Below are 14,521 nucleotides of genomic sequence, written 5' to 3'. Positions count from 1 at the left end.
CTCAGGTAACTGGGGAGGCTGAGCCACTGGGCCCTATAGGACACCTAGCACACAAAGCCACTCTATCAACTCAGGGAAGCAGCCAAAATGCGGAGACAAAGAAACAGGTCACAAATGAAAGAAATGGAGGAAAGCAAACGACTGGATATAGAGTTCAAAGCCACGGTTATAAGTTTTACAAGAATTTTCTAGAAAAGGCCAATAAATTTAGTGAGACCCTCAAGGATATGAAAAAGGACCAACTGGAAATTAAGCATACACTGACTGAAATAAAAAATAATATACAGAGATCCAACAGCAGACTAGAGGATCGCAAGAATCAAGTCAAAGATTTGAAATACAAAGAAGCAAAAAACACCCAACCAGAAAAGCAAAAGGAAAAAAAATTCACGAATATGAAGATAGTGTAAGGAGCCTCTGGGACAAGTTCAAGCGTATCAACATCTGAATTATGGGGGTGCCAGAAGAAGAGAGAGAGCAAGCTACTGAAAACCCATTTCAAGAAATAATGACCGAAAACTTGCCCCACCTGGTGAAAAAAATAGACTTACAAGTCCAGGAAGCGCAGAGAACCCCAAACAAAAGGAATCCAAAGAGGACCACACCCAGACACATCATAATTAAAATGCCAAGAGCAAAAGACAAAGAGAGAATATTAAAAGCAGCAAGAGAAAAACAGTTAGTTACCTACAAGGGAGCACCCATACTACTGTCAGCTGATTTCTCAACAGAAACTATGCAGGCCAGACGGGAGTGGCAAGAAATATTCAAAGTGATGAATAGCAAGAACCTACAACCAAGATTACTCTACCCAGCAAAGCTATCATTCAGAACTGAAGGGCAGATAAAGAGCTTCACAGATAAGGAAAAGCTAAAGGAGTTCATCACCGCCAAACCAGTATTATATGAACTGCTGAAAGGTATTGTCTAAGAAGAGGAAGAAGAAGAAAAAGGTAAAGATAAAAATTATGAACAACAAATACATATCAATCAACAAGTGAATTTAAAATCTAAAAGTCAAGTGAATAAAAAATCTGATTAACAGAATAAACTGGTGAATATAATAGAACCAGGTGCATAGAAAGGGAGTGGACTGATAATTCTCAGGGGGAAAGGGGTGTGGGGGGTGTGAGAAGAGACTGGACAAAAATCATACACCTATGGATGAGGACAGTGGGGGGGGGTAAGGGCAGAGGGTGCGGTGGGAACCGGGTGGAGGGGAGCTATGGGGGGGGGGGGAAGAGGAACAATTGTAATAATCTGAACAATAAAGATTTATTTAAAAATTTTAAAAAAAAGAAATTCTAGGGATAGAGAAAAACTAAGAAAATAAGTGAAGGGACAGTGTTGAAGCAAGACTTGGTGATAAATACAATTTTATTTATTTTGAGATTTGAACAGTGAACATATTACATATTCAAAAACGTTTAATGATTAAATATGGACATGTTGAACACAAGTGAGAAATGTGAAATTAAGAGGAACAATTATTTCACAGAAAAATCAATGCAATGAAGAGATCCTAAACTTAAAGCAGTAATCTTTTTTTTTTTTTTTTAAATCTGACAGAGTATTTTGTTAGCCACAAAATATTACCAAACCTCTTTAATTTGGCAGGTTAACACTTCAGGGAACTTCCATGTCCTCAGAAAACATATCTTTTTATTACACAAGTAATTGATGGTAATGTATAAAGAAAATAGTATGTCTTCCCCAAATTTCATTACATCTTAGTTGTATATGTTCCCCATGGTAACAGAGACACATAAGAAATACATAAGTGTTTTTACTAGCAATGGTTATATTATACTTATATTGTGTAATTTATATTTTTTAATAAATTGTGAACCCTCTTTCTTCTTAATATTCATCTACATTACCATTATTAATGGCAACATTTGTAATAAAAATGTGTTATGTTTCATTTAATCAGACTCCTATTGTGAATTATTTAGGAATATTCAGTATTTATTATAATAGACCGTAGTTGTTTTTCTTTAAATTAAGATGTAGTCAGCCCTAACCGGTTTGGCTCAGTGGATAGAGCGCCGGCCTGCGGACTGAAGGGTCCCGGGTTCGATTCCGGTCAAGGGCATGTACCTTGGTTGCGGGCACATCCCCAGTAGGGGGTGTGCAGGAGGTAGCTTATCGATGTTTCTCTCTCATCGATGTTTCTGACTCTCTATCCCTCTCCCTTTCTCTCTGCAAAAAAAAAAAATCAATAAAATATATTTAAAAAAAAAGATGTAGTCAAACTCTATTTCTGTCATTGTTTTGTTTAAAGTTGTTTTTAAAATTATGTTGCTTTGAAATTATTGATTTAGGAGAAGCTCATTTAGTTAAAATTTGGCTATGGTTTCTCGCGAATGATCTTGTGAGCTAGATAATTTTGGAAAAGTAGTAAATCTAAGTAAAAAACTTTTCATATACATGTTACACTTAACCAAAGAGAAATCACGGTCCCATGAACCCGAAAATTTTACGTCTTTTCCTCCAGTCGTGGCTCACACGATCCTTTCATAATTAAGCCGGGCGGGGTCGCGAACCTTCGCCTACCACTGCACAGTCCCATCCCAGGTACCCAGACAGCCGACTAGACAGGGCCGCACCCCCAGTGCAGGGGGAATTATAGTAGCGATGGACCGGATGTGTGCATGGAAGTGACTGAAGTCAACTCACGACCGATTGGTTCGCCTGAGTAGACCTGAGCCTCCTTTCGTCTGCCACTGGCCGCGTGGTTTGTCTATTTGAACAATCCCCGCCCCCTAGAGAAGCCGGGTCCCGAAGCTTCACTTCTCCTTCATTCTTATTGGTCAGTGTTTCAGTCCATCGTCTTCTTACGCCTGTCGATTGGTCTTTGGGGCTGGGAACCTGCCCTCCCTCCCGCGGCTTAGAGGACAGTGGGGAAGGCGGGTGGTAGGGCTGGGGGCCTGAGGCGGCGGTCCCGGCGCTGTTGGCGGCAGCTGAGGCCTCGGCCGAAGCCGCACGGTGAGTCCGGAGCCTGGCACCGACCCCTCCAGCGCGGCGGAGTGTCCAAACCCACAGCCAGTCTAGTCCGGGGTGGGAGGACGGGGAAGCCCCCCGTCGGGACGTGGGGTACCCTCAGAGACGGCACCCTGGAGTTGAGCACCGCCTGAGCCCTTGACCTCCACCCTGTGAGGCAGCGCCCACCTCCTCCCGGACCCCCGGGAGACCCCCGAACCTTTGAGTCCGCGGTGCGTCTGTGGCGCCGCGAAGGCCGGCCCATCAGCCCCGGTACTGCCGGGACGCCTTTGCGTCCCCGTGCGGATTAGTCACCACCTACAAATTGTCTTCGGAGAGGATCCACGTCGGTGTCAGCCCCTTGCACTCCAACCGGGAGACTTCTATAGGACCCATTCCCTGAGACTGAGCTCGGTTCCATCCTCGGGTTTCATCCTCGCCGCCTCCCCTACTCCCATCCTAGTTTCAGCCACCCAACTTTCACTGCTTCCTGTAAGCCTTCGCCAAGATCCTTAGGGTGTTGGACTTGCAGTATTTTAATTGAAATTTGCGTGAACAGATGGCCCGTGGGCCTTAGACTGATAAAGACAGGCTGGTACTTTCCTGAGAATGGAAATTCCTTGCTGGCCTCTCACAGATGCGGTCACACACGCTGTAGTAGTTTTCTGGGTTTCCTCTTGCCTAAAGGATGACACTTCTTTTGCAGTCATTTTCTCGGCACTCGAGTATTTAAAAGCTTTCCAAACCAATTACTCCTTGTTTATTTTATTTTTCTCAGCATCACCCATTCTTTCAAAATAAGAATTTTGAAAAATTGGTTTTCTAATGTAATCTGGACATACCTAGGAGATATGTATTTATGTAGATATACATGTAACTATACACTGAGTGGCCAGATTATTATGTGTTCAGAGATCATAGTAATCTGTCCGCTCAGTGTATATGTAATACACATAATATTTATAATGCATATGACAGATATGTAGACATAGATAATGTATAATGTATGTGAAGATATAGAGGTATATGTATAATATATGTTGGCTGAGCCCTATTACGGCCACTTTATTGCGGTTGCCTGGTTATTTGTATTTACCCCTAGGTTGTAAGCTCATTGAGAGAAGAGACAGTACCTCATTCAGGAATGAATGAATGATCTCGGGATCATTTCGAGTATTAACATTCTATAGAACTGCACCGTCCGATGCTGCGCCACCAGCCACGTGTGGCTTAGAGTGCTTGAAATGTGACTAGTCCAAACTGAGATTGTTGTAGGTGTAAAATGCATGCTAGATTTTAGAAATTCGGTACAAAAAAAAGAATAGAAGTATATCCATTTTTTATATTAATAACATTGAAATGATATTTTGGATATATTGTATTAAATAAAGTTAATTTCACCCATTTCTTTTTACTTTTTTTTTTACTTGGCGACTAGGAAATTTAAAATTACATTTGTGGTTTGTATTTTATTTCTGTTGGACAATGTTGCTATAGAATAATTACTCTCTTTAAATTGAACTCTTTGAGGAAAGAGGTAGTTGTAGGTATGATTTATTCTCTCTTACCTCCCCACTTTTAGTACTTGGCACTATGCCATGTACATAGTAGTAATAATGATAATAATAGCTAACAATTTGAAGAACTCGCGGTGTGCCCAGCACTTTTTAACATGTATTAACTTATTTAATCCTCACATCAACCCTGTGAGTTAGGTACTATTATTGCCCAGTTGCAGTTGAGAAAATAGACATTTTAAGTATTTTCTCAAGGTATATAATTTGGGGTTGGATTCAAACTTAGGTAGTCTGGCTCCACAGCCCACAATTTGACCCTCTTACTATGCTGCCTCTTCTAAGCATGAGTCATTATTGAATAAATAGAGGCTTTCTACACATTCCTCAGCGAGGTCTCCCTACCTGACGTGGACAGGGTGGAGATCTGTGTTAAGGAACTGGGCCATAAACCAATTTATTGCCATAGTCTGTTATCCAGATATTAAAGGAAGCTTCTCTCCACAGAACCTCAGGGCAAGATGCTTGGAACCGGACCCGCTGCCGCCGCCACCGCAGCTGCCGTGGCATCCAGCAATGTGAGCATTCTGCAGCAGTTTGCCAGTGGCCTGAAGAGCCGGAATGAGGAGACCAGGGCCAAAGCTGCCAAGGAGCTCCAGCACTATGTCACCATGGAGCTTCGAGAGGTTGGGGCTTCTGTGATTTGGGGCCATTCGTTATGGATGTTTGGGCTAAGTGCACCATCCCTGGTTTAGATGTCGTTTGACAGCTAAGTAAGATTCTGTTTCAGAAGGGCACCCCGTTTCTCACGTCCCTAAAATATGCGGATTCCTTTGCAGCGGTTACACATTTCTGTGGCCTCTCTGTGTTGTGACACTTTAGGAATCAGCTTAGAGTCAGCTGTTTTTAATTTTTTTTTTCTTTTTCACACTGCATTCCAGACCTTTGAGTCTTTTTGCCTGATAACATTGGTTGGGGTGGGTGGGAAGAGTTTGGGGGTTTTAAAATAGAGACCAAACTGGAGGTCAGGGATATTGTCTTGTTCGTTTGTTTATTTAACAAATATTATTGAGTACGCTCCGAGGGTCCTGTCCTTGGTCCTACCCCTGCTACTAGGTAGGACCAAGGACAGGACCCTCGGAGCGTACTCAATAATATTTGTTAAATAAATAGATGAATTGCGAGTTCAGTTGCTCTGTAGTTTATAGAAATGGGCAGTTCCTTTGTTGTGTTCGGTTTAAACCGTATCTGCTGAGACCTCTCAGGTCCTGTTTTTTGGAAACCATGTCAGCAACACCGTCACCATCATCAGGGAGACGTTAGAAATTGTTCTGAGTACATCTTCCTTTGCAGATGAGTCAAGAGGAGTCTACTCGCTTCTATGATCAGCTGAACCATCACATTTTTGAACTGGTTTCCAGCTCAGATGCCAATGAGAGGAAAGGTGGCATCTTGGCCATAGGTAAGGACAGAGTCTCTGGTGATAATATCGACTGGGATCAAAGGCCTGTTCACCTTTGTGTCCACTGCACCCCGTATCTGCTGCTTATTAGATGCTTAGTTCATATTCGTTTATTGAATTTTAAGGAGCTCGGTGGCTTTCCGTGTTCTTATTTAGGTATTAATTCTAGCAACAGTCCTGACACGTAGGCAAAGCAGGTATTTTCAGATATGGAGTCTCAGAACCATTAAGCAACTTTTCTGGGCCAGACAGTGTGCCGGAGCTGAGACTAGAAGCCAGCTTTCTTTCCACCACCCCATGTAGCTTTTTTCAGGTTCTAATTTCTCTGTAGAGTAATATTTGCCGTAGGGCTCATGAATGCAAAAGTAGAGTTGGGACAGTGAACAAAAGGCAGGTAGTTTTGAACTCCCAGAGGTGGTCATCCAGCCTGCGATTTATTATTCAGTCCCAGTTTCTTTTCCTTTTCTTCTTGAGAAAACGAATTATATATACTAAAATGAAAGCATTTTGCTTTATGCAGGTATCCTTGTACAAATACCAAATCTGTTGGTTAAAATGAAAATTATCTGCATTGTTTACCATCTGGAAATTACAGTGTGGACTCAGAATGAAAGGAAGGGGTCATGCCAGCCTGCCTTTCAAGGCGGCGTACTTTCCTGGACAGCATGTGTTCATCCTCACCTTTTGCCTTTCTCTTTTCCAGCCAGCCTCATAGGAGTGGAAGGTGGGAATGCCACCCGAATCGGGCGATTTGCTAACTATCTTCGGAACCTCCTCCCTTCTAATGATCCAGTTGTCATGGAAATGGCATCCAAGGCCATTGGTCGCCTCGCCATGGCAGGGGACACTTTTACCGCTGAGTATGTGGAGTTTGAGGTGAAGCGAGCCCTGGAATGGCTGGGTGCTGACCGCAACGAGGGCCGGAGACACGCAGCTGTGAGTGCCTGCAGGAGGAGCACAGCCAGCCAGGCCTAGAGAGTGATGGCACCGTTTCGGGATCCCTCACACAATGTGCTTAGGTCTCCGAGGGGCAGAGGATGAGAGGGGATGCTCCAGGCAAAGACACTGCTTCTTGGTGGTCTTAGGTTCTGTCCTGAATTCCTTTCTGTCTTCACCCTGAGCTTTGCACTTGAAGAGGAAACTTAAAAGTTGTTTCTCGTTGCTTGAGGGGCAGCCCTACGTGCAGTGTTTATCCTGAGCTCTGATTTTCTAGAATCAAAATGGCAAGAGCCATAGCAAGAGAAGACGCCACAGCCAAAAGGCTACAAAGCCTCAGACAACCGTACTATCTGCACGATCCCTCCCGTGTCTTTGCCAAGGTCTCTGCATATTCCGGGGGAATATGGAAGAACTGGGATTAGGAGAGGAGCAGGGGGAGTAGATCCCTTCACTATCCCCAATGGGAGAGTTGGTCAGCCTTTCCTGTTTATTTTGTAGACATTTGCTCGTTGGTTGGTGCTTAGCCCAGACTTCCTCTTTTCCCATTGGCTGTTCTGCATTTGGGGGAGTGGTAGTTTATCCTCTTCTTTTGGGGTACATCTTCCTTGGAAACTTGTCCCTGAGGCTGGTTTGTTGGGCTAGGACACCATGCTGTGAGATAGGACAGAGTCTGTCTTCAGGAGGGAGAATTTGGACATGAATGTGTGGGGGTCACAGGTATCAGGCAGGTCCTTTCCAGTCAGCTCCCTCGTGAGGAGGCGGCACCACAAGGAGGGAGAATGGTGTGGGGGAGGGGCCCACATTTGGACCCTGGTTCAAGTCTTGGCCTTGCCATTTTCTAACGCTGTAACTTGGGGCAACCTCTGATCCTTACTTTCTTTCACTGCCCAGTGGAAATAATAGCAAGATTAGGTATTAAACAAGATTTTTCATGCATTCAATAAATGCTTATTGAGTACTTGCTATATTCTAGGTGTGGGTCTAGGCCAGCCTTGGGCAAACTACAGACCGCGGGCCGGATCCGCCTGTTCTATCCGGTTCTCTTGCTCTCCCCTCCGCTCCTTTACTTTGAATTTATATTAGTTCACACAAACACTCCATCCATGCTTTTGTTCCGGCCCTCCGGTCCAGTTTAAGAACCCATTGTGGCCCTCGAGTCAGAAAGTTTGCCCACCCCTGGTCTAGGCTGTCAGTAGAGCAGGATACAAAACAAAACATGCCGAAACCGGTTTGGCTCAGTGGATAGAGCGTTGGCCTGCGGACTCAAGGGTCCCAGGTTCGATTCCGGTCAAGGGCATGTACCTTGGTTGCGGGCACATCCCCAGTAGGGGGCGTGCAGGAGGCAGCTGATCGATGTTTCTAACTCTCTATCCCTCTCCCTTCCTCTCTGTATAAAAATCAATAAAATATATTAAAAAAAAACAAAACAAAACAAAAAAACATGCCTGCCCATCCAGAGCTTGTGTTCTAACATTACCAGCATCGTGTGTAAACACTCGAGGATAATGAACACGGATGTTTGAGCAGTTTTCCTTTACTTTCCTTCCTAGAGCCCCAGAGTTTCCAAGTCTGCTCTTTTTCTAACGTATATAGGTTCTAGGAAGCCAGAAGCTATATTCCTGAGAGAACAAAACTGTGTGATACAGCTTGGCTGGTGTGGCTCAGTGGTTGAGCATTGACTAATGAACCAGGAGGTCATGGTTTGATTCCCGGTCAGGGCACATGCGTGGGTTTTGGGCTCAATCCCTAGTAGGCGATGTGCAGGAGGCAGCTGATCACTGATTCTCATTAATGTTTCTATCCCTCTCCCACTCTCTCTCTGAAATAAACTTAAAAAAAAGTTCTGTGATACAGATGAGAGTTCTGAGTGTGCCTTTTTCTCCTAGGTTCTGGTTCTCCGTGAGCTGGCCGTCAGCGTCCCGACCTTCTTCTTCCAGCAAGTGCAGCCCTTCTTTGACAACATTTTTGTGGCTGTGTGGGACCCCAAACAGGCCATCCGTGAAGGAGCTGTAGCCGCCCTTCGTGCCTGTCTGATTCTCACCACCCAGCGTGAGCCAAAGGAGATGCAGAAGCCTCAGTGGTACAGGGTGAGGAGATGGTTCCGTTCCAACCATTAGCAAAGCACATGCTCATAGAGCATCACTGGGCCTTGGGCAGCAACAGGCCCCTTGCCACACAGCAGGTGTCACGTTTGTTTTAGTCTCATGATTTTTTTAAGCTCAGTATAAATCAACAGTTACTTTATTTCAATAAAGCAAAGATTCATGGATAGCATACCATTATTTCATGTACCACTAAGACTGAAAATATGATGCCAGTTAAACTGTGACTCAGTGCCTTCTTGTCAACAATGATGAGATATCTCTTTTCAGGTATCTTAAAATAGGGAAAAATGGGTGTCTCAGCATCGATGAAATACGGTTGATACTAATTTAGAAAGTGCCAGTTCTCTCTCCTCTAGAATCCTGAGCCCTGTGCTGATTGCTCTTGACAAGAGGATTTCCTAAGGAGCCTTGTACAACAAAAAGAGTCCTAAACATGGGATTGGAGACTTGGGTTCTAGTTTTGGCTTTACTATGTGACCTGGGACAAGTCATGTAATTTCTTTGAGCCTCTATTTTTTATTTATTAAAATAGGGCTGTAATGGTATCTGCCTCGTGGTATTGGGAGAGTTGAAGCTAAATTAAAGGCAAGAGTTTGGTGTGTTAGTATTGTCGATGATACTGGTACAAGGCACTGAGCAGGCATGCTTACACCTCCAAACCCCCATGTAGATGGGGTTTGCCTGTGTTCTCTCTAATTTTGGACATTGGGTAATTAAGGCATTCTCTATCTCTACATAGCACACATTTGAAGAAGCAGAGAAAGGGTTTGATGAAACCTTGGCCAAGGAGAAGGGCATGAATCGGGATGATCGGATCCATGGAGCTTTGCTGATCCTCAACGAGCTAGTCCGAATCAGCAGCATGGAGGGAGAGGTGAGAAGCCATGTCAGGGGAGTCCAGGCTTCTCCTCTGACACCCTGAGCAAGACAAAGCAAGATCCTTGTCCTCACGGAGCTGACATTTTGTAGGGGAAACAGGCAGTAAACAGATTACCTCCTTTAGCTTCATTTTCCTCACTTTTTTTTTTTTTAAATATATTTTATTGATATTTTACAGAGTGGAAAGGAGAGGGATAGAGAGCTAGAAACATCGATGAGAGAGAAACATCGATCAGCTGCCTCCTGCACACCTCCCACTGGGGATGTGCCCGCAACCAAGATACATGCCCTTGACCGGAATCGAACCCGGGACCCTTCAGTCCGCAGGCCGACGCTCTATCCACTGAGCCAAACTGGTTTCGGCTTCCTCACTTTTGACAGGGATTTTTACTCACCTCATTGAGTTCCTGGGAGGTTTCTCGATACATAGTGGGAATTCCTTAGAGATTTTCCCAGCCATGTGTAACGTGGTGCTTTCCACGGTAGCCCAGACAGCTCTGGGATCTTTGTTTCCTCCCAGTAAAACAGGACAATATCTCCTACCTCAGATTTAAATGAAATGCTCTTATTGTGGTACTTTGTAAATTACCAAGAACTCTCCAAATGTAAGGTATTATAATTTCCTAATGCTATGGGCAAGCTACATCATGTATGTTAAGAGCTAGAATAATGCAGCATGAATAAAACATTACATTCTAGCAGGGGGAGACAGACAATGCACAAGTAAGTAAATCTGTATAGTGTACCTTATAGAAATGAATGCTATGGAGAAAAGTAGGGCAGGGAAAGGGAATGGGGATGCTAGCGTGGATTAAGGAGTACCTTTTAAAATATGGTGATGTTTGAGCACAGTCATGGGGGAGGTGAGGAAAAAGCCATCCGAGTACCTGGGGAAGAGCAGTCCAGGTACAAAGGCCCTGAGGAGACAGGAGTACGCCGCTCTATTTGGGAAGCAGCAGGATCACCATTGTGGCTGAGCAGAGTGGGAGAAGGGAGGCAGTAGGAGAGGGGGTCAGAGGAATGCCTGGGGCAGGGTGGGGGCACATCACATAGGGTCTCAGAAGCCACTCTGTCGACTTTGTATGTGAAGTGGGAAGCTATTAATGATTTTAAGCGGTGGAGTGGCATTTGACTCATGTTTCAAAAGGATCGCTCTGGCCACTGTGTTGAAAATGGCTTATCGAAGGGGCAAGGGTTGAAGCCAGGAGTCTAGTTCAGAGAGCACTGCAGCAGTCTTAGCAGGGGACCTTTGTGGCCTGGACCATAGTGGCAGCCATAGGGGTACCAGGGGTGGCTGGGTTCTGAATGTGGGATTTGGAGGTCGATGGGAGAGGGAAGAGTCCAGGTGTTTGGTCTGGGAAACTGGAGTTGCCATTTACGGAGGGGGAAGATGGAGATGGGAGGGGCAGGTTAGACTGGCTACAGTGTGGAAGGGCATCTCAAGATGGTAGCTTCAACTAGCGTTGGAGAAGAGATAGCGTCGAGAACCCGAGTTCGAGAAATGAGGAGCAACCATGGCGGGAAAGCTCTAGGTCCAAGAAGGCAAGTGAAGAAAGAGTTTCAGGGAGGAGGAAATAGTAAGTTGGATCAAATGCTGCAGATAAGTCACATAAGTAGAGGGCTGAGAATTGGCCCTAAGATTTAGCAGCATAAGAGTCATTGGTGACCTTGTCGGGAATAGCAGACAAGATTTGGCGTGGGGGGGGCGCGGGGGGGGGGTGGAATCTGTGTTGAGAAAAGTTTGGAAGTTCAGAAGATTGTTTTATATCTTCATTTTGGACTGTTGAGGGTGAATTGCTAAGCAGCCCTTTGAATAGGGAATAGATGTGAGTTCTGTGCCAGCCAGCATATTGCACACCTATGGAATTCCTAGGGTTCTTAGAAAATGATTTGTCTAAGTCAGTGGTCGGCAAACTGTGGCTCACGAGCCGCGGTTTGCCACTCTGTTGACTGAGTTTGCCGACCACTGACCTAGACTCTCTATTCCAATAATTACAGGCTGTTGTTCCTTGTGATTAAGCCCCTATCCCAGTGGTCGGCAAGGTCATTAGTCAACAGAGCGGCAAACCGTGGCTCGCGAGCCACAGTTTGCCCACCACTGGTCTAAGTTGTTTCTACCTGGGTTTCTGGCCAGAAGCAAGGGAGCAGACTGGCCTTAACAGGATGCTGGAGTGGGGCTGCCCCTCACCTTAGCAAGAGACTTCCTTGCTGTGATCTTGGGTCTGTAGGCAAAGCAATTTGCAAGTCAGCTTTCCCAAACCAACTTGGGTCTGGGGAGGGCGAATCCTTGGCAGTCGCATCCTACTGCTTCTTTATTGTTCAGTAGGTGGTGCTCTTTTACCTAAGTTAGAACAAAATTTTGTTCTCATTTGTTACCCCAGGAGGTGGCCTCCTGTAAGGGTCTGGGGAAACCATCATCCTAAAGTTGGAGAGTGGCCACCATCCACTTTGGAGCGCGTTTCTCTCAGGGGAGGGCAAATGTGCTGCTCGGTAGGCTCACAGTGCGTGGGCAAATGCTACTTGTAAGTAAAGGTGGTGTTTTCCCCCCACATATGTAGCGCCTGAGAGAAGAAATGGAAGAAATAACACAGCAGCAGTTGGTTCATGACAAGTACTGCAAAGATCTCATGGGCTTCGGAACGAAACCTCGGCACATTACCCCCTTCACCAGTTTCCAGGCTGTACAGCCCCAGCCGTCAAACGCCTTGGTGGGACTGCTGGGCTACAGCTCTCACCAAAGCCTCATGGGGTTTGGGGCTTCCCCCAGCCCAGCTAAGTCCACTCTGGTGGAGAGCCGGTGTTGCAGAGACTTGATGGAGGAGAAATTTGATCAGGTGGGTGGCAAGAGGCCCGTTCCCTCCTCCCAAGTTCCACACCTCCCTTTCCTTCGCCAACCCTGTACCCTTCCTCTCTCAGGTGTGCCAGTGGGTGCTGAAATGCAGGAATAGCAAGAACTCGCTGATTCAAATGACAATCCTTAATTTGTTACCCCGCTTGGCCGCCTTCCGACCTTCTGCCTTCACAGGTGAGGATGTCTGTGGAAGACGTCATTACCCACTTACGGGTAATTAAACAGAGAAGTGATTCCAAGAAGTTATGTCTGCTTCTCATTTGAAGCAATGCCAACTAGAGGCTAGTCCAGCCGTGGGCAAACTACGGCCCGCGGGCCGGATCCGGCTGTTCTATCCGGTTCTCTTGCTCTCCCCTCCGCTCCTTTACTTTGAATTTATATTAGTTCACACAAACACTCCATCCATGCTTTTGTTCCGGCCCTCCGGTCCAGTTTAAGAACCCATTGTGGCCCTCGAGTCAAAAAGTTTGCCCACCCCTGGCGCTAGTCCCTGGTTTCTTTGCCTCCTGTCCAGTTTCAGTTGTATTAGCTCAGGTTTTCTACAGACGTCTGAGGTAGCAGAAGGTATAGGCACAGAGGCAGTTCTAGAGCCAAGCAAGTTTTCATGTATGGAAGCCAACAGCAAGGTCATGAACGGACTAAAAAGAGACCAAAGGAAGGGAGTTTCATTTTAGGTACTCGGTGGGGCAGGGAGGACTAGGCGACTGTCCTGCTTTTGCCTCTGAGGAGGTCACTGAGATGCTTCTCCACTCACAGGAAGAAAGGGCTGGTGTCCCAGAAGCAGGTTTCATGGATCAGAGACTGTGGGTTCCCATACTCTTGCCCTTTGTCAGCGGGAAGTGAATTCCTGGCTCCTGCATGTGGCCCAGCGCAGACACTGGCTTCCCTGAGGCCTTCCTGGGTTACTCCAGCTAGAAATACTCCTTGCCTCTTCCATTATAGCCCCAGCTGTGCAAAGGCTTGCGGGTCAGACCTGGGGTGAATCCTGCCTCTGTCTGTAACTGAGGTTTTGGACAGTAACATTAAAACAGCAATCCGTGCATCGCAAGATGAACTGCATTAATGGCTGAGCACCTGCTCTAAGTGCCTGGCTCAGAGTAAGCCCTCAAAAATGGAAACTATTACTGCTGCCTCTAGGTACTTCAAATCCATTTTAGAAATTAGGTAAAGGTGACGATTACAGTACCGCTCCAGTTGCCTGCTCATGTTTATGTCCTGTTTCACCTCCGTATGTGCTGAGTGTAGAGACCCCTCCGGGACATGTCCTTGTACTTCACTGTGGTGCACATTGAAGCATTCAGGACCAAGTAAGAGCCAGGAGTGTAAGTGGAAGGCCAGCCTGACCCTTGGCAGATGCCGTTCCCTAGCACAGACTCATTTCACGCCGTCCCGCCCAGATGCAAGCAGGAGAAATATATAGCTGTTAAGTGTGCTTTGTGCGAGAACAGAACTGCTGCGTTGCGTAAGGATAAGACAATTAGCCACATAAAATCACTGAACCAGAGAGAAATGATAATATGAAAATCGCCCCTATTTTTTCAGCTTTCCATTCTTCCCACTTGATGCCCAGCAGCTTTTTGCTTTTTTAATGACCAGACATGCCCCTGTTCAGTAGAGCTGAAATTACCTTGGGTTGAAAGTCTGTGGTTCAAAAGAAAACCCGAATAACTAGGCCAAATTTGATGAAAGTCTGGCATGGTGTGGAAGCAGTTCCCTAGTATGTTCCAAAGGCTGCGGCAGCAGAACACAAAAGCACAGAGGGCCCTTGGGTTATTTTGATGTGGGTTTT

General features: G+C 45.7%; 1 protein-coding gene across 2 annotated transcripts in view; it reads left to right on the top strand.

Annotated features, from left to right (window-relative positions):
- Nucleotides 1–2,885: 2,885 nt before the first annotated feature.
- The window catches only part of MTOR (mechanistic target of rapamycin kinase), a 115,473-nt gene continuing 103,837 nt past the window's right edge, over nucleotides 2,886–14,521 (top strand). For both annotated transcript variants that reach the window (XM_080657503.1, XM_080657502.1), the window contains exons 1-8: nucleotides 2,886–2,988; nucleotides 5,004–5,182; nucleotides 5,850–5,958; nucleotides 6,662–6,894; nucleotides 8,784–8,984; nucleotides 9,742–9,876; nucleotides 12,440–12,715; nucleotides 12,798–12,906. In XM_080657503.1, coding sequence (XP_080513629.1) covers nucleotides 5,018–5,182; nucleotides 5,850–5,958; nucleotides 6,662–6,894; nucleotides 8,784–8,984; nucleotides 9,742–9,876; nucleotides 12,440–12,715; nucleotides 12,798–12,906 — 1,228 coding nt within the window. In that variant the 5' untranslated portion in view covers nucleotides 2,886–2,988; nucleotides 5,004–5,017. The remainder of the gene's footprint in view (nucleotides 2,989–5,003; nucleotides 5,183–5,849; nucleotides 5,959–6,661; nucleotides 6,895–8,783; nucleotides 8,985–9,741; nucleotides 9,877–12,439; nucleotides 12,716–12,797; nucleotides 12,907–14,521) is intronic.

This window comes from Plecotus auritus, assembly GCF_963455305.1.
Source record: "Plecotus auritus genome assembly, chromosome: 2".
Taxonomy (NCBI): Eukaryota; Metazoa; Chordata; class Mammalia; order Chiroptera; family Vespertilionidae; genus Plecotus; species Plecotus auritus.
The sequence above is the reverse complement of the archived record's forward strand: the minus strand, read 5'-3'. Positions and strand labels throughout refer to the sequence as shown.